The sequence below is a fragment of the Hipposideros armiger genome, unplaced genomic scaffold, assembly GCF_001890085.2.
Source record: "Hipposideros armiger isolate ML-2016 unplaced genomic scaffold, ASM189008v1 scaffold_95, whole genome shotgun sequence".
NCBI classification, from domain to species: Eukaryota; Metazoa; Chordata; class Mammalia; order Chiroptera; family Hipposideridae; genus Hipposideros; species Hipposideros armiger.
The window spans coordinates 1,605,186-1,625,907 of NW_017731445.1; the positions used below are offsets into that span (position 1 = coordinate 1,605,186).

At 35.3% G+C, this 20,722-nt stretch overlaps 1 protein-coding gene across 9 annotated transcripts in view; it reads left to right on the forward strand.

Moving 5' to 3' along the window:
* Positions 1-20,722, forward strand: part of RFX3 (regulatory factor X3) — a 253,383-nt gene that overhangs the window by 219,389 nt on the left and 13,272 nt on the right. For all 9 annotated transcript variants that reach the window (XM_019645933.1, XM_019645927.1, XM_019645929.1 and 6 more), the window contains 7 exons: positions 1,695-1,816; positions 3,552-3,664; positions 7,569-7,684; positions 8,121-8,275; positions 12,234-12,331; positions 15,424-15,573; positions 18,959-19,167. In XM_019645933.1, the coding sequence (XP_019501478.1) occupies positions 1,695-1,816; positions 3,552-3,664; positions 7,569-7,684; positions 8,121-8,275; positions 12,234-12,331; positions 15,424-15,573; positions 18,959-19,167 (963 nt within the window). The remainder of the gene's footprint in view (positions 1-1,694; positions 1,817-3,551; positions 3,665-7,568; positions 7,685-8,120; positions 8,276-12,233; positions 12,332-15,423; positions 15,574-18,958; positions 19,168-20,722) is intronic.

Genomic DNA, 20,722 nt, shown 5'->3' on the forward strand with positions numbered 1-20,722 from the left:
CTTTCTTTTTTTTTTTTTTTTTTTTTGCCTTGCTAAGATGATTCTTTAAGGAGGAAATTATATGAGAAAAATATTTAATTTTCATAAACGGTGCTTCTAACAAATACTAGGCCTTCTTTCATTTCTTGGTATGGCCCAAGTTGAAAAGTACTTTTAGATGGTTTTTCCATTAAATAAAAGAATAGGCTTGAGTTCTTTTATATCATTAGAAAATAACAACCAACATTTTGGAGATGTGGGGTCATTGCTAAAATGATAACAAGGATGAAATGTGTTGTAGCCTTTTTCACCCTGTTCATCTTCTGACTTTATTTTTGCTTTTCACAGTTCTGTGTGAGATACTGACATATAAGAAATAAATGTAAATGTCGTTATGAATGACTTTGGTATTTTCTTTGAAGTTTCATTTATTTGGGTTGTAATTAATAACATTTAAGATCGAATCCTTCCTTAAGGCAACCGGAGCATTAGTTTGTGTGATGTTTCACCAGCTCCATTCATTTTATATCTGTTATCAGAATGCAGGCATCTTTGAGTATATCTTGTTCATGTATTAGGGACATTGTTAATCACAATAATTTCACATTAATGATCCAGTTGCCTTCTGGTACTAATGGAAGAATCCAGTGTCTGAATCTTGAGAATATTAGGTGGATTTTTTTATAAATATAATTAGAAATAAGGGAAATAGGACAAACAGCATAAAATGAATGATGTTATCTCCAGGACATAAGCTTATTGCAGATTTTAATTTCTTAGTTTTTCTGTTTTTCTAAATTTCTATAATAAAGAAAAGTAAATTAAATCTTAGAAAAAATTATAGTTGCTGCTTATTTCCTTCCTACTTTGTATTTGCTTATCCTAGGAGGGTTGCCTGGGCGTTTTTCCCATATGTGGTATTTCTCTCCCAAGTAGTCTTTCCTCCTTTCCCATGCTGCTGAAGCATATTTTCTCTGTGTTAGCAGTATGGAAAATCCATAAGTTTGCATGACTAGACCTAAACATAAAGATGTAACTGTAGCTGACTTTGATTTTTTTTTTTTAATCTGGTACTAGGTTTGTGATGGATTCTTGCATGTATTTTGCTGCAAGTTGATGCTTTGGTTCTTTGTGTTTGCAGATGTGGAGAGGATTCAAGGGAGATGAATGTGTTGAGATGCATGGGAAGTTTAAGGAGATAAGAAAAACAGTATTGTAGAGTTTGTAGGCTGATTCATATTTTAGAGCTATTAATTGGAAGCCATTCATCAACATTTCTCAGGCCCTAGCTCCTAGATCTTAGTTCAGATTAAAGTCCCTACGTATTTAAAATGTTTCTCCCTTGATCCATTGGCCATTAAAAGTTATATTCAAATTGTGTATTAAAACTATAATTATGAAAAAAAAAACTATTATCGTGGACATCTTTGCCACTGCTGTCCAAAGAAATACCTCATAACACTTTTATTCTTAGATAAATTTACGAATTTTCAAAAATGAGTCCTTTTCCTAGCCCATCTCTCTTTTATTCTTTTCACAATTGAAAAAAATTTCTTCATTCTAGCTTTATGAGACTGTCAAGGAGAAAAAAGCCTACAACTATCATGAGACATTAAAGAAGATAGAATAAAATTGAATGCCTTGGGAGTTTTGTGTAGTACTAAAAAGCAAGGAATAATTTGGTTTATTTGTTTTTTCCCATCTAATATTTTTAGGTACAAGCCTATGCAGAAAGTGGATGGGGTTGCAGATGGTTTCACAGGAAGTGGTCAACAGACAGGCACATCTGTTGAGCAAACTGTAATTGCCCAAAGTCAACATCATCAACAGTTTTTAGGTATGTTAAGGTGTAATGCATATTAGTTGCTATTAGGATTTTGCAAACAAGAGAACAATAGTAGTGTCTTCTCCAAGTGCGATGTCTATTATAGATGTTAATTACATAGAAAGACCTTTTTTGTGTGCTGAAATTATGCACATCATATGATATTTCTAGTTCATTTATATTTTCTCATGTTCACTATAGCTTATTTTTAAAAATCATGAGCTATGTAGGACTTTTAAATGTATATAAATTAAAGGCTTATTGCTGTGAAATTGTTTTCCAGAATTTGTATTAATTGGGCTTTTGTGATCAAAATTGTGTTGTGTTTACTTTCAGTAGTAACGGAAGTGCCAAAAAGGATTCCTGTTTTCTGTGTATAAAGTGACATATGCGTAACAGTCTCAGATTAGAAAAAAATATATTATAAACTTTAAAAAGTAATTGATTATTTTAAGTTGATCACAGTACTTCCTATGTTTTTTTGTAATTTTCTAGACCGTATACATGTTTCTTTTTATTTAAAGAGTTAGGAAGTAGAACTTGAACAGTTTATGTATTCCTGTCATAGGCAAAGGTGCAAAAGTGGCACTTTAATTGACAACTCTTCTAGAGGTGAGCATGCATAGTTTCCGTAAAACAGATCAAGCTAAGTGGAAGCTATCAGAGAGTGCGTGTGTGTATGTGTCTGTGTGTGTGTATATGTGTCTATGTGTACTTTCTGACAAAGACAACTAGAATGGACTCTCAAGTTGGAGTAGCTACTGAAGTTTAATATTATGGCAGCATTTCCCAAAGTAAAGTTCTCAGGTATTTTTTTGTGGATGTTTGAGCTCTCAAGAAGAAAATATTTTATTTTATTTTATGTTTTTATTTCAATTATAATCTTAAAAAAAAAAATCTTACTGTGGATTACCTAGAAGACTAGAAGGAATACTGTTCTGCAGTTTTAGTTTCCACATTTGTATTTGAATTTATGATAAGGCAGGCACCAAAGTGTATTGCATTAATTGTCCCAAGCTAATGAGAAAAGAACAGAGAGAGATTTACTATGTAAATTACGCCTTCATCCCAAGGGAAGGCTAAATGATGTCCCAGTGCTCTGTGAGGAGGAAAGTTTCACAGCTCATTTGAATGTTGAAGAGTAATGGGAGAACCAACACCAGAAGTATGTGTTGGTTATAGGCCTGTCAAACCCAAAAGATCCTGCCTCAGTAGTCAATACCATATTCATGTTGTGAGAGGTAATTTACTTAAAGGACAACAGCATCATCCATCACATCATTAATGTTGTTAAGTTTAATGTTATTTTTGCAGTTTTCTTTGTATTTCTTTTGTAGCGCTTGTGCTTTATGATTATATAAGACGTATGAGCATAATGAGTTTAAGGCTAGATTTATTTTTTACATACTTAAGTAACAATAGTAAAAGTAGCTAAAATTGGTACTGGCCAGCTTAAGATATTAATATATGTTTCTTTTAATAGGGGCTCTATATTAAGAGACACTGTGATATGTTATTTCCAGTATAGTCATAGTGAAATTTTAGTTTTTTCAAAAATGTTGTGTTCCCTCTATTGTGCTGATGATGTTGCCAAGTTTTGCTTGCAAATACTAATATCAAAAATCCTTGCTCTGTGGACCTCTGACTTAAAATTTTTTTTCTTTTTAGTCTTCTTAAATTTTCCTTCATTAATCTGTAATTGGCACCATCTACAAAGCTTTTTTCTGTTGTGTTGTCATGGTAACAGATGCATCTCGAGCACTTCCAGAGTTTGGAGAAGTTGAAATCTCTTCTCTGCCAGATGGTACTACCTTTGAGGATATCAAGTCACTGCAGAGTCTTTATCGAGAGCACTGTGAGGTAAGTCTTTTCAAACAGCACAACCACATGCTAAGTTTTGCTAGACAACTTGCTAAAACAAAACAATCAGAGTTATTCCTAGAAGACAGATGAAGTTAGTTCATATTTCTTTGTGCACTAATAAGTTAATTTTTCCTCTTGTCTTAGAGTGGAGAAGTGAGGAAAGCAGGAAAGGGAGAATAAATTTTACATTCCACCTTCTTAGCTTATCCTAATATGCATCCTTTGATGCAGCAATTCTACTTCTAGGATTTTATCCTAGAAAAATGTTTACATACAGATGAAGAGATAAGTGGACAAGAAAACTTATTGCATTATTGTTTTCAATGCAAAAGATTGGTTGTAACGTCAATATCTAATAGGACACTGAATAAATAAAATATAGTGTAATCTATAGAGCAGAATATTATGCAGCCATTAAAAAGAAGAGGCAACTCTAAATGCACTAATATGGAACAAGCTCAGGATTTATGTTTAAAGGAAAAAACAAGATACAACTGTGTATATCATTTGAGTGAAAAGAATACACACACACACACACACACACACACACAACATGTTAATGATGGTTGCCTTTGTAAAGGAAACTGGGTGACTGGGATTCAGAGGAAAGAGACCTAATTTTTCATTTTACATTTTCAATTTTACACCATAAATGTGTATTTGTAGCAAAATATTTTCTAGAAATGTTTAATAAAGCACTTTGGGTATTCTTTCCAGGGATCATTGAGGCTCCAGTTTTGTTTTGTTTTTGTGGTTAATTAAGGTTTCTCTTGGTATTTTCCACCCCTACTCCTATTCCCTTTCTGAGTACCCCACATCGGAATTGGCTACACTGTCTCCAGGAGGTGAACTCTCCCTCCCCAGGCCAGCTTGTTAATGTGCCTGCCCCTCACCTAGTACCAAGGGGATAATGTATTGCAATAAGAGGTTTCATAAGTGCCTTTCCTTTTGAAAGAGGAGCCTGTTTAGAATTTAAGTAGCTTTATGCCAGGGCTATTTGTGATCTACTTAGGAGTAGAAGGATAATCCTTTAGATTTCACAAGCAGTCCTCCTAACTGCTGACAATGCAGTATGCTGTGAGATGTCTCAGCTCGTAGCATTCACAGGTTTTTTCCTACTCCAGAAATAAGAATTGCTTGAATAAATCTTGAGTGCTTGTCAAGGGTGCTAAATTATTAACAACCAAGGGCAAGCTCTCTCTGTATTAACAAACCATGTGCCAAAAGTGATCTTCAACATATCCTGCCAGTCTGTTCCCAACATTTCTTGGAAATGGAATGATGAAAGAAACTTAATATTCGTTTCTCTTTGACTGCTGTGCTTTTCCCAATATTAAAGAATTTCTGGATGATACCTATGTGTCTAGAAAAAAAATTCTTTCTTTCTACTGAATATCATGTATATTCGATAAAAATTTATAGAAAGATTCTCTGAGCAGTTTCTTATTTCTCTGTGTTTGGGCGAACCTTGCTTTAAGCAAACCAGCCTAAACAAATATAATTTGGATTTTTTTTTAAGTTTCTCATACTCAAAATATAAGTTAGAACATGATTATTAACAGTATTAAAGAATGCACAATAATATTTTTCTAAGTGAAAAAGTCCCCCAATAAGATGAAAATATTCTTTGTATTACAAAATTTCCATTAACGTATCAATTTGCAGGCATACTCTATATGAAGAGATAGGGACATATACGGTAATCTGTAAGGGAAATGGCGATCTACAGAATAATCCCCATTATTTCAGTCACCAGTGCTGTCTGTGCCTTCTCTCATGAAGCACAGCAGCAAATGTGAAACAGAAGAATTCTAATACGTATTTGTTTTTCTGTCCAACTTCCAAACTTTTGAAGTATAGGTGCCTGAGTCTCATATCCAGTCCTGTAAATGGCCATTCACCCTAAACCACTAGAATATGGATTATTTTAAAATATGTTAGCCTATACATTTTAGTCTGAACATATTTGAAGGTGGGTGGATGGACAAATGACAAATGTTTGATTCATTTGTAGAACTGCCTCAGGAGGCTAATGTGAATGTCCTTTTCAAAACAGTTAGAGATTATTTAATTTGGAGAGATACTAAATTTAAGATGCACTGAATTCTTTACTTGCTTTATTTTATATCATATTTCCTACAGTTTATGTTTTAGAGAAACATTAATATACCTATTTTGCTTGTTGTTTGAAATTTTTACAATTTGTTTATCAAAGATATTTTGTATCACTAGTTTTAGGTAAGGAACAAGTATAATTTTCTACACATATTACTGCAACAGTAACTTTTTTTCTTTTAGCACAAACATAGTGTTCTTATAGCAATCTCATAGATAGAGATATGTAAGGTATTATATAAGATATTAGTAGTTGCCTCATTAATAGATGTCTTTTGGAATGTGCCTAAGATGCAGTCGAGAAAGCAGCTGTAATAATTTGCCTCTTGAGAAGGTTGTGCTTTTTGTCTGAGGGAGAGACATCTATATGCCTTTACTTTCAGGGCTCCCACTTGCATTTTAATTGTTGCTGATATAAAAGGATGAGGAGCATGTTGATAAATTTCTCCCCTTCCCTCCATTTTCATTACCCAACTACTTGCAACATTTCCTCCTAGTTCCCAGAACATGCCTCAAACAGGTTTTGCTTTGTATTTGAATTGGTCACATTGTTTTTGTGTAGAACATCAGTTATTCTCTGTATCATGCATAAAACCAGTCTACAGAGGTAGCACACACTTTGGAATTATGACGTCACAGCTTCTTCTTTTTGCCCCAAATTCTCAGATTGTCTCTCTCGATTGCCTCGCTCTCCTCTCTTAGTTTCTGTGAATTTTGAAGATCTTGACTGTGCTGTTTTATCTGTCCTCATTCTCAATGCTGAGGACATCAAACACGTTATAATGACAACTTCTGTCTTTTATGCTCCAAATAATCACAGAATCACACTCTTTGCACCAACAAGTTATTCCTTGGTTTTATGACTGCTTTTATCTGAAGGTAAATTTACAAACTAATTGCAGTGGCAGGGTGAAACTAATATGATCATCAAAGGTTAATGAAAGTGGCAAATTTTAGCATCATCAAAAAAAGTCCTTGATGCAGCTGGAAAATGGATTTAGGAGATAAAATTAAGGAGGAGTAGGGGGTGAAGTTTAAAAAAGGGGATAGTCTTAAAGCTGCTCTCTAAAGGGAAGATGCAGAGATGAGATTGAATGGGAGGTACTGCGTGACCAGAGAGGTGCCTACTGTACTTTTTCCTGCCCAGATAGGTGCTATCACCTGAAGGCCGGCCTGACTATAGAGTGTGCCCGGCTTCTGCTTGGCTGGGAACACTCTAGAACCCATGATCAGCAGCCTTAGACAGAGCTTATGTAACCCTAACTCTGTCTTCCACACACAGGAACCTCCACGTCCTTCAATTCTGGCCCCTTCGATGGCCAGTGGACACACTTAGCCCAGTGAGCACTTATTTGAATTGAATCTATGTTCTGTGCCCTTCCTGGTCTGAGAATAGGAAGAGTGGCAGCAACCCTGGAGGTAGAAGGAGGCAGTGGGTAAAAGAATAGAAGAAAAGTAAGAGAAGAAAATGAAGAGGAAAGGAAGCAAGCAAGCATGGCATTGGGGAAAAAAGAGAGTTGAAAATGGGGCTGGGATATGAGACCATTATGGGAGGAATACAAATATCCTGCCTCATCTTTCAAGAGTTTTTTTTTTTCCTTTTGCCCCCTAGCTAATCTCTTTCATTTCTCCACTTCCATTGCCACAATTTAGTCCAGTTTCACCATGTTATCTTATGAGAACCCAAAGGTATCTTTACCATTTAAGTTCTGTTACATCATACGCTCCTCACACATCCCCATAAGAAATACTATAAGATAATATCGATAACCATTTTGTTTCTTAGGCAATATTGGATGTTGTTGTGAATCTTCAGTTTAGCCTGATAGAAAAATTGTGGCAAACATTCTGGCGCTATTCTCCCTCTACTCCAACTGACGGCACTACCATTACTGAATCAAGGTCAGAATCAATATGCTTTTCCAATTCATTTTCATGGCTGAGTAGATGTCACAGGTAATAAATGAGAAATATGTATACCAGTTGTGAACCTTACCTGATAACCTTAAACGAATAGATTGAAATAAACCACAAACTGCTCTCTTGAGGTTTCAGCGTGTGTATTATAGCTCCCATTTTATTGATTTGGGGGACTGCGGTAGAGCTATTTCATCCTCACGGAATTAGTATCATATCTGCCTTTTATACCGTCAGAAAGTATTAACGTGCGTAGGCAGCTCTGGGGGAGTGTTATTTATTTCCAGTCGTATGGCGCCAGTGCAATGGTGGTATAGTTCTAACCTCAGTAATATTTGATAAACTAAAACTATTTTTAAAGTCCATTTTCTTTTTTATCCTCATTTGCCATCTATTCATTTGCTACATTTATTCACACCAGCAATCTGAGTGAAATAGAAAGTCGACTTCCGAAAGCAAAGCTGATAACTCTGTGCAAACATGAGTCTATCCTGAAATGGATGTGTAACTGTGACCATGGGATGTACCAGGCTTTGGTGGAGATTCTCATCCCCGACGTCCTTAGACCTATTCCTAGTAAGTTAAATGCAGACGAGTATGGATGCTTTTGTTCTCATACATTCCACCCAGAAAGTATTGGGAAGTGACATTGCAATCTAGCGTGATTCTAATCTCATTTAGATTTGCCAAACAGAAAACATGCAACACAGAGTATTGCCTGAAAGCAGCCTAGGGCAGAACTGTAGTAAGAGGGGAAAAATAATCTGTTTTTCAACCTTTAGTAGTTTTCTTTTTGAAAGAAAAGCTAACCTATGCATGTGACAGCCCGATGACAATTGCAAGAACACTCCCAGGCCAGTCAATCATGTAAAAATTATTCCACCCAAGGACACAGTTTCCTTCATAATGCCAAATTTTTTTGAAACCTGTAATTGCTAGGCAAGCCTCTTTCATGATTGCTTTTGATTTGAAATGAACGTATCTTGGTTTCCACTGCAGTTGATTTCCTTCATAAAAGCACTTACTTTGTCACCTACATCATGTTAAGAACTACAAATGCAGTTTCCATTAACAGTAATAGTTAACTGGCATTTTGAGACAAAAATCTGTTTAACCACACAAGTGTTGTATTCCCACTATGAACCAAATAGGAACTACATAGATAAGTTAGATAACCTTTTTCAAGTGATGGTTGCTTTTTAAACTACATTGCAGCAAGCAAAGCTATTTTCTGTGTCAATATAAACGCTACTATGGATACTTATCTTAGAGGCAGTTGGAGCGATTTTATGCCTACATCTTTATGAGTACATACTAGTGACCTTAATTCTTAAACACACAGGACAGAATTTCCACTCTATAGTGCTCTTAATAAGATAAAAGCAATCTTTTTTAGCTTGTGAAATCAGCAACCAGGTACTTCTGGGACACTGATCACAGTTAATTTGTGTTAAATTATTTCAGACAATATTTAAATAGGGATTTAGTACAACAAAAAATGAAGATACTAACATTTGTATGTATACACTTTATTTTCCCCTAAATATGATAGAAACGGTCGAAGACATGAATTACCTCACATGTTCCCCACCACCTTAAAATATATACTTAGATACACATTTACATGTAATATCAATAAACACACATATATTTGTATAGAAATTAGTTTTTTAAATATCCAGCTGCTATTCTCGCACATTTTTATAAACTGCTGATGTTTTCTACTCTATCTGAACCAAAGATTGATTAAATGTGATGTTGTCATGGAAAATTTGAATGTGTAAATTCTCCACTGATTTATGTTTCAGAATCTGATTTTCCTTGTTTTTTTCTTGCTCCCTATGCTCTAAGTTATAATCTCTAGAGATGTTTAAGAGAAGTTGCATAGGTAGCTCATTAGCCTATGACATCTTACCACTAATATATAATTTCCCTCATGAGATGAAAGATGTCAGTGAGCACTTTCTTTTTTGAGGAAAATCAACAACATCAATATTCATTAAGTAATTCTAAAATCTTTTGCTTCTATGTTAGCATCACAAGGCTTTAACTTAAAAAATTCAACAGTTTCCTAACTTAAATCATGTATCAATTTTAGTTCACTGTAAGCCCCACAGTTTAAATACACAATATATTTGACTTTTGTTGTGTGTAAATTTTGACTTAAAAACCAATTTATTCTGTCAATTCTGTTTGTCTCTACATTCAGCAGACAGCTCAACTTCAGTAATTTTCACATGAGCATAGTTTTATAGTTTAATGTTTTCTCTGAAATTACAAGATACATTAACGTGCCAGGTACATTTGGAAATTTAATTCCCATTCTACAACATGACTTAACAAAAGAAAGTTTACAATGCAGTTTGGATAGCTATCTTCTGATTGTATGCATTTTAATATTAATCATGAGCAGGTTGAAACAAGTTAGCTTTGGAATAGATTTTAAATTTCAAACTATTCATTCATGAGAGAAGTTGTTAGAGTTCATGTGCACAATTTGATCTGATATGAACCCACATAGAGAGAGCAAACATAATTTTATTTTTAAAAATTGTCATTTTATGGCTACTAGCGCTTCATTTTACCATTTACTGTCCAGATGGGACTCCTTTTTTTAGCCAAAAAAGTCTGCATATCACACTAATTTAAAGTCAGCTTGAAGCTACTATATTCTAAAATACATTTATCTGAAAATGAAAAAAAAGTTAAGTGTAAAGAATTGTATAAGAACTCAACTGGTAACACTTAAATGTAAAATTATAAGATGTAATTAAAGGGGGCCCAAATGTCATTTAGTACAAAAAGGTAAAAACTTAAAATCATTTGATATATAAAACATATCGTTTTATAATCTCCCTAGCATCAAATTTGTCTATATAAAACAAGACTCATATATTAATTTTTTTAATGTAACCTTTCCTGGTTCTTGTTTGTTGTTTTTTTTTGAGATTAAATAATTATTATATATTATAAAAAAATGCAAAATACAGATAGCCAAATTGAATCTTACAAAAAAAATCTTACTGAGTTTCTAAAAGGGTCGTTAATTTTTTTTCACTCTTTTTCATTTCCATTCATGCCTGCCCTCCATGGTTCTAGTACATAATGCAGCAGAAAAATATTTTTCTTTCCTTTTTCTTTTTCGGCTAAAGTGGGAAGCTTTGGAAATTTCAAAAGATTCGTTCTAAAGAAATTTCCAACTTAGCGTTTCCAATGATTCTCATAGTTACAGAGTCTGCACTTCTTGAATGTTTTTCCTAATCAAAATTAAGCCATTTTAATTTCTCTTTATGATTTGACCAGTTAAATAAATCATTTTTAAAAACTAGTTGTTTTTATTATTGGATTAGTAATATTTGTATCGTGTGCTAGTAACTCGAGTAAACTAAATTATGTCTAACCCTGCTTTAACAAAAGTAATAGAGAGGCATGTCAGACTCATTTGAGCACAGAATGAAAAACATCAAGGAATTTAATCCTATCATTAACATTAACATTCTTGGGAGCCTTCGACAAAAATGTAACTTCTCTGTTTCTTAGAGTAGACTACCAATTGTAATACCTGCCCATATTATAGAGAACCCACAAAGATTTATTTTGTGAATGTTTCAAACACTTATTAAATGTCTAAATTTGCTCCCTATACTGTAGAGCCTCAGGCACAGATGAAGTAAAATGTTCTTGAATGAATTACTTGTTGAACAAGAGAAGAATTCTGTCTTCTATTATATAGCAATATCAATAAGCAGATCCCTTCTTGTAAAATAGTCAAAGATGCCTCTAAACATTTTATGACCACCATAAAAAGCTGTCATGGGACCTATCCCTATTTCAGGCTTTAACAGATATGTGAAGAATATGGAATGGACTATTTTAGGAATATCTTAAGAATATCGGTCTCTGTGACAGTAGTTTTATCACACTGATCTTTTATCTCTACCTGCCAAGTGAAATGAAGAATAGTTATCCAAAATTTTCAAGTTAGGCAATTTTAATTTTTACCTTACTTTTCAAAAAGAGTGAGAGATAGCTTCTTATTGATATGTTCTAGTGTAAACAGATGCTTAGAGAAAGAGATGAAGCATTGCATTATCTTCTTTTAACTGAAAAAGAAAGAAAGAAAGAAAAACTAGATTAACAGCTTGAAAAATCAAACAACTTACAAAGAAAATAGCCTTTGAGCACAGAACTGTTCATGAAAAGTGTTTTGTTTAAGATAGGAAATTCCATAAGTATATTCACAACTGGTATATGTTGCTATAAGCAAAAATGTTTGAATGTTTTCATTTCCTAACAAAGTCTTATAAGTATCTTGGAACAAAATAGCTTTAAAAGAAAAAAAAAGCCCAAAATGTAATTCTTGGATGCTTTCAAAGTTAGGAATAATGTTAAATAAAGCCTTGTCATTGAGGACAATTTAAGCTCTGTGCTATTTCATATGTCATGTACGTACGCATGTTTTCCCTTATTCTAGCATAAAGATTAATGTTCTTTGCTATCTTTTTTTGTTCTGCTTTTATTCTTTAACATTTAGGTGCCTTGACCCAAGCCATTCGAAATTTTGCTAAAAGCCTTGAAGGTTGGCTTTCCAATGCCATGAACAATATTCCACAAAGAATGATACAAACCAAGGTACACTTTTATATCTTTGCTTTTTCTTTTGTGTTTAAGAAATTGTTCTGAACTGTGACTTTTCCATGTCTTATGAAATGGCATTATGTAAAATGTTGGTATTACGATATATAGAATTTTTAAAACTGATTTTTATATTTGTGTTTATAACTGTGTAATAAAAAACTTGCACAAGAGATGTTTTTGATAATGCCCCTTTCAAAAATACCAAAGAACCATTTTAAGTGTGGTGTATTTATAAGCCCTTTTTTCAAGTATATATTTTAGATTGTTTAATTTCAAATATTAGAAAGAATGGCCTAGAATGTTCAAATAGTTCCTATTTAAAGGAGTTTTAGATTTTTTTAAGTCTCCAGCTATACTTATTGTGTTGTGAAAAGTTCACGTAAATTAATATTCTTTTATTTTTCAGGATTTTTTTTTAACATTAGAGAATGCTTTTGTGAATCAAGTAATCATTTCTTAAAGTGAAACAGTTATCTCATAATTGATCAGTATATATCAAGAATGTGGATTATTTAGCTAAAGATAGGAATTTTTTGTCCCCTACTAATCATGTTACTTTAGGTTAATGTGTAAACATACCCCATGGCAAGATTGAACTAACTCTTTCTAAACTTTGGTATCAGGAATTTACATTTGTGGATTTTTGTCAGTTACCATATCCACTTTCAAACTCCAACAATATACATTGTCTTTCAATTTGGGGGCGTGGTTGATTGAAGCTCTTGTAGCTGACAAGTCTGTTTGGGAGCACAAGTAGTTCTTTCTGCTTTGACTATCAGTTTGCAATAACACTTTCTATCTCTAAAACATAAAGAAAGAAACATTTCATTGATATTCCACCTTAGATTTTTGCTTTAGAGCCATGCTGTCAATACAGTAGAGGTAACCACATGTGGCTATTTACATTTGAATTTTAAATTTAAATTTAATTGAAATTTAGTTCCATAGTCACACTGTCTACATTTCAAGTGTGCCATACTGCCTTGTGGATAGTGGATACCTTATCTGGCAGCACATATGTAGAGCATTTCCATCACCATAGAAAGTTCTCCATGACAATGCTGTTCTAGGGTGCCACAGTGAGATGGGCAAAAAATGGAGGTGCTATGTGATTATGATGGTCAGAAGAATGCTTTCTGATTTGCAAAGTCAGTCATACTCAAAACAATACTTCAAACAGCTGAAAATACCTCTTCCCAGTGTCATCAAAGTGGATATGGTATCAATCCAGCTGTAATATTGGCCATCTCATTGACCTGCAGAGTTGATTTTATTTACCTTGGTGGAAGGTGCCTTCTGCTGCCTATCTCACTGATGTGCACCCTTTTTTCAGGTGAACATTCAGTTAGAGAAGACAATCTACCCTGACAGAAGAAACAGAATAATGAGCTTATGCTGGCTATTGTTATCAAAATACTTGGGTTCATATCCCATCACTGTAACATAGTTTCTGTGTAACCTTGAGCAAACTACTTAACCTCTTTAAGTCATAATGTGTGTCTAGTAGGATGGTTATGAGAATTGAACAAGGTAATATATGTGAGACACTTAACACATTGCCTCGCACATAATATGTGCTTGATTAATATAAACCACAGAAATTGGAAAACCACAGAAATTGAAAGAAGCGTAGGACTCTTTTGAGGGTATGTGAACTTCCTCCAAGTTCCACATAGTTCTAAAACATTTCACTATCAAGATAGAGCATCCTTTGACCTGTGATCACCCTCTACCACTCAGCCAACTGAATGTTTAAATAATTGCTTATATAACCATAGTGAGTTAATGTCATACCATAAATTCCTGTAAATATGTTTAAATTATCCTTGGATCTATTCAGATCATGAGATTTAGATATCTACCTAGACCGTTTTTTGGGGGGTTTTTTTGGTATTATCTTTGATCTCTTTCATTGTAACCTGGTTCATTCAGGGTTGCAGCAGGAAACAAATGGCATATTCAGACAGGAGAATAATTGAAGAGAGTTTAAGAAGGGTCTAATTTCCAAATGTGTGAACAGAGTTAAGAAAAGGAATGATAAAGCTCCCCAGGACTAACAACAGTGGGAGGTCCTGAACATCCCTGGTCTGAAGGGGGAAGAGGTAAACAACAGTGGGAGGTCCTGAACATCCCTGGTCTGAAGGGGGAAGAGGTAAAAGTTACAGCATTTAGAGATCCTCTTCTTGCTTCAGGACAGTGGCCTTAGAAAAGGAAAGCAGTGTCTGCCGAAACAGAAAGAGCGGAGGCTGTGCGGGAATAAATCTTTGACCACCCTTTATTCCCATCCTTCAGTCTCCTGCCAGTGCCTGTCTTTGGCCAAACCCAACTGGAAGGCAGAGTATAAGGGAGGAGATTAATGAAGTATGTTCAGGTCAGTCTTCCCGGGCACAGAGCAGACTAGATAAGGATGGAATGTAGATTTTGAAGGGAAAATGGAGATTTCCTGGTTAGCCCTCTTACAGAAATTCAAATCCTGAAAAAGAGTAGTTCTTGTTGCTTGTTTCTAATAAGTTTATTAGCTATATATTTGCTAATAAAGGCTATTGTGAACACTTTTGTTTTACCTCAAAATGACCCAAGTTTCTATGAAATAAAACTGTAAGAGTGAATCTGAATGACAGTGCTCTGAAAAGTATATTTTTAAATCCATTTTAGGAAGTGAGACTGTACAGTTTGGCTTCCAAGTAGAAAGAAAAAAAAATATTTGCCTAGTTTATAGTACAGAGAGTAGAAAAGAAAGGAAAATCAACATTTTTTCTACTTGCCTAGACAAAGTATTTCTTGCTATGGATGAGTAGTCACTTGTGAGACTGGTTTAATTAATGCTGCACTCAGATGTCGAAGAATGTGGGAGTTTGTTTTAGTCTTGACCTCAACCCACTCAAAAGGAAAATAATACTTGGTTTAGAGATTTAAATGTTATAATTTACAAGTAAGCTCTCTCACCAAATGAATTCGAAATAAGTATCAGAGGGAAGCATTTAAAATTTGGCAAGGGAATAAAGCTTTGAACACTTGCAGTGGTTTCTTTTACTGGAGGGGACAAAAAAAAAAAAAAATCCCAGTTTAATTGGATTTCTTTACAGGTTGCCGCTGTAAGTGCCTTTGCCCAGACTCTGCGAAGATACACGTCGCTCAATCACCTGGCCCAGGCAGCTCGCGCAGTGCTTCAGAACACGTCTCAGATCAACCAGATGCTCAATGACCTCAACCGTGTCGACTTTGCCAATGTCCAGGTACTCGGTTTTCTTTCAAAACGTGTCTTCTGAGGAAAGACTTCCAATTTTTTCTTCTTAATTAAAATCATCATATTTCTCTTCAACGTTTCATCAATATACAGGAAGCCTCTATATTCACAGTGCCCTGAGAGAGCGTAGTTTTACTCAGCTGTGACTTGACTGCTCCTCTGTTTTGTGGTTAACATCTGCCAATGTCTGCTAAAATTTATTGTAGTAGACAGCAACGTGTACTACAATATTGTAGTAGTGTTACCAGGGTTTGCCGAATAGTTAATGGAATAAGGAAAATCACAGTCATTGAAGATAGGCAGGAGATTAAATTATTTCATCTCTTAGCTGTGGGTTCTTGGGCAAGTTACTTAACTGCTTTGGGCTTTACTTAACCTACTTTATAACACCTATCTTAGATTAGTGTTTAAATATTTAGTAATACGTAAAGCCCTTTGCACTGTAACACACAAGAGACATTTGTTCTTAATAGTGCCCTACCTTGATAGAACTAAGAATAAGCAATGAGACAAAATGAAGTTCTGACACATGCTACAACATGGATGAACCTTAAAAACATTATGTGAAGTAAGAGAAGTCAAACACAAAACACCACATAATGTGTGGTTCCATTTGTAGGAAATCTGCAGAATTGGTCAATCCATAGAGACAGAAAATAGATTAGGGTTGCCTACGTCTTGATGACTGGGGGATTGGAAGGTAACAGGTAAGTGGTATGGGACTTCTTTTGGGGGGAAATGAAAACTTTCTAAAGTTGATTGTGGTGATGGATGCAAAACTCTGTGACTATACTAAAAGCCATTGAACTTATACTTTAAATGAGTGAATTGTATCATACATGAATTGAGATTATCTCAATGAAACTGTTAAAGTTATATCATTGCTTAAAGACAAACTATTGGGCCGGCCGAGTGGCACATTGATTAAGAGTTGGCTTGGGATGCCAGCTCTGAGCAGCAGGGCCCCGGTTCGGATCCCACATGAGGGCCAGTGACACTGCGCCCTCTACAGCTAAGATGGTGAACAACAGCTCGACCTGGAGCTGGGCTGCTGTGAGTTGCCAGTGATGGCATAGGCTGCAGTGGGGCTGACCGGCAGCCAGCATGAGCCGCCATGAACGACTGTCCAATGGCTGGCGAGTGACTGCCTCACTCAGTAAGAGTGCAATAATAATACCAACATGGGCCAGTGAAGCGACGTCCTCCACAACTAGACTGAAGAACAAAAGGACAGCAATTTGTCTGTTCCCCTTCCTGATTCCCCAACGCTGTTCCATCCCCCAATTCCCCAATAAAATCTTTAAATAAATAAATAAATAAATAAACAAACTTTTAATTACTCCATTTCTTAGAAATTTTAATCTGTAGCCTACTCTAGTTTTATCATTTAAAATATGTCAAACAGTAATATTTGAGCTTAATTCATTTTAGGGTATAGAAAATCAGTTGTTCATTCTGACCTTCATGTATTGGGCTCAAACTTCTGATGAATATCAAGTTTTTTAAAATGTATCTTTCTATATGTATCATTTTATCAGTATACAACACACATAAATACACACATGCAAATGCATAACCTTTACAAGAACAAACTATCTCAAGTTTACAAAGTCATTAGCTTTACGTATTTCAGTGGAATGTATATGAACTGATTTTAGTGAGAATTAAAAGTTCATATTGCCTTAAAATTTATACTGTAATATTTATTTCAAATCTTCACTCAAAAAAGATACGTTTAAAAGAACCTTAAGAAAAATTGAATATCTAGTAGAATGTATCATGTCATCCTTTTTAAAAATATTTTATATAGGCATATGCATACATGCATATTCATGTTGTACGTGAAAAGGTTGAAAGGTATATACATTAGCATGTTGTAGTTATCTCGTAATGTTGGCATTTAGATGTTCTTAATATTTTGTGTCTTTTTTGATTATTTTTATTTTTAATTTTTCTATAGTCAGATTTTAATGTACTTAAAATGTTTAAAAGTAGTATTTAGGAGGTAAAATCTGAAAGCCTTATGACTAATTAGATAAGAGCAAGAAGGATAGTAGATGGTACCATCAGCTGGGAATATAGAAAAAAAAAAATCCATAGATATCCCTGGGGAAATAAAGTGACTGGGGTTTGGGTGTTTTGTATTTGAAGTACCTCCCTGTTGAAGTATCTCTTGACTAGTTAAAGTTTGTAAGATCAGGAGAGATGCTGGGACCAGAGGATGGAGATTAGGGATTGATTCAGTTAAAATTATTGATTTGAATGAACTTGTCCTCTGAGAACAGATACAGTGAAAGCTATAGACACTCTTTACAGAAAAATACATATTCATAATGTTTGAGCTATAGAGGACCTTCATAGACACCCCTTTACAGAAAAGTATTTTGAAAATATAATCTGGACACAATGAACCCAGCTTAAAAATTGTCAGATTTCATTTCTCTAATTATATGCTTAGGAAAATGAGGCCCACTTAAATTAAATGAATTTCTTAAGGTCAGTTTAGTTGATTCTGGCCCTGTATTAAAATCAATGTCATCTGACTCTCAGTCAAGTACTATGTTACCAAATAATTATATTCTGACCTTCAGAGTATAGTTTTTTTTTAATTCGAACATCGCACTAGAAACATTATCAAACTATGGCAACCACTGAAAAGTACCTTTAAAAGTTTCTAGTTTCATTGCTATTACCAAACATGAAACTCCTTAATCAGAACCTGAAGGAAAATGGTAGTAATCAAATTCCTTGGCAGGTAGCATGTCTACATTTTCTCAAAAGTATTTTTGTTGCTGTTGTTGTTGTTTTCAGTTCTGTGAATTAATTTGTATTCATAACCTTGCTTTGACAGCTCTTGAGATTTCAGTTCCCAATCTATAAAACTTATACGGTATATGTTTCTACCCAGTACCATTCAGAGTTTGTTTCTGTTTTGATCCTGAGGGACCACTTTTGGCCAATTGAACCTGTTTATCCACCTGACTTACCCTAAATCTTCTCAAATAGTTTTATCTAATCGGAAGAAAAAAGAGGGAACTTTTGAAGGCAGTATAAAAACTGAATCGAATAAAAGACCCTGCATACTGTAGGTTCAGCCTTCTACTTTTCTTAAATAATCCTGTGTGTTAGTCTTTCACACAGACTAGCTAATATAGAAAAACCAAGTCATGCTTTTATGTCACATCACTTTTTCATGCACAAAGGCAAGGGTAGTTTCCTTAACAACTGACGAGCAGTTGTTCATTTTCTTAATGCACTGAAATTATTTCAAACTTTCATTATAATTTCTCATTCATGCATATGGCTTGTATGCTAATATTCAATGAAAAGCTGCTGAGTTGAACTTTCCTTTTGCTTTCCGTGTCCTGTCTCAGGAGCAGGCTTCCTGGGTGTGCCAGTGTGATGACAACATGGTTCAGAGACTAGAAACAGACTTCAAGATGACTCTTCAGCAGCAGAGCACCCTGGAGCAGTGGGCTGCGTGGCTTGACAATGTGATGATGCAAGCACTGAAACCCTATGAAGGAAGACCCAGTTTCCCTAAAGCTGCCAGGCAATTTCTGCTAAAATGGTCCTTCTACAGGTATTAGCTCAGTTTTTCCTACGCTTTATTTTTCAAAGTCTGCAAATATGTGTGTATTTTCGTGCCTCTCTGACCAAAGAAAATAAATGAGCAAAGACTTCAGTGTGCAGAAGCTTCCTGTTTGGATTACCTGCCCCCCAACTCACTGATTCTAACATTATGGCATTCTACCAGGAGGCTATTGAAATCAGCTTTCTGTTAGGAAAAGAAAGCCTCTTGCTCAAAGTCCTAGAGCCTCAGATGGGAACATCTAAGATTCCAGTCTAGATAACGTGTTCAACAACAGTCAGAAAAGGGCTACCGTCCTCTGTCAGGCAAACATACATTATTTAGGCTTCTTTCTTGAGGCCTTAGCATCACTCTTTATTCTCTGATTCAGTGATTCTCAAAGACCAGTAGCATCACTGTTGCTTGGAAACGTGTTAGAAATGCAAGTTCTTAGGTCCCTCCACAAAAATCTACCAAAATCAGAAAGTGCAGAGGTGAGGCTCAGCAATCTGCTTTTTAAACTGTCATCCAGGTGATTCTGATGCATGCTCAGAACCATCTAGTTAATTTCTTTCTTTTTATTTATTTATTTTTTTTTTTTTTTGCGGGAGAGGAACAGTGTTGGGGAATTGGGGAAGGGGAACAGCCAAGTTGTTGTCCTTCAGTCTTAGGTGTGGAGGGCGCAGCTAGCTTCAAGTCTAAGTCCAGTCGCCATCCAGCCGCCCATCGGCAGCTTGTGGACACTCAGCTCAAGGTGCCGTGTTCAATCTTAGTTGCGGGTGAGCATAGCCCAGAATCCCATGTGGGAGTCCAACCAGAAACCTTGTTGCTAAGAGCGCAGGCTCTAACCACTGAGCAATCCGCTGCCCATTGGCAGCTCAGGGCAGCTCAGCTCAAGGTGCCGTGTTCAATCTTAGTTGCAGGTGGGCGTAGCCCACCATCCCATGTGGGAGTGGAACCGGAAACCTTGTTGTTAGGAGCACATTCTCTTACCAGCTGAGCCATCCTGCCACCTGTTGGCAGCTCCGCTCGGGTGCAGCTCACTGGGCCATGTGGGAATCGAACTGGCGACCCTGTTGCTCAGAGCTCATGCTCTTAACCAACTGAGCTACTTGGCTGGCCCCCCATCTAGTTAATTTCTTAATTTGATTACTTACAACTGTTTTCAAACCTAGCTGCGCATCAGAATTAGGGTAAAAAAAAACAAAAAATCCTAGGTATCTCCCAAAACCTACTGAATCAAAATCTTTATGGTTAAGGAGTAGTGATTACAAATAAATCAGAAATCCTTTCTTCAAAAGTTTATTCTTGGTGATTCTAATGCATAGACCATTTAATAACCAATAATCTAGTAGACAATACAAAATGAATCACTTTTTCACTAAAATAATAGAGATATAAATGTACTATATTTTTGCAGACATTGAAGAACCCTGGGAGAGAAAGGCTAGCAGATTACTTGATATATGATATCAAATGTTGTATAAGCTGTTGACCATAGTTCTGTCCCAAGGGTTAAAACAGAGCCTAAGCTGGCATATATGGTATATGGTATACGTACATATAT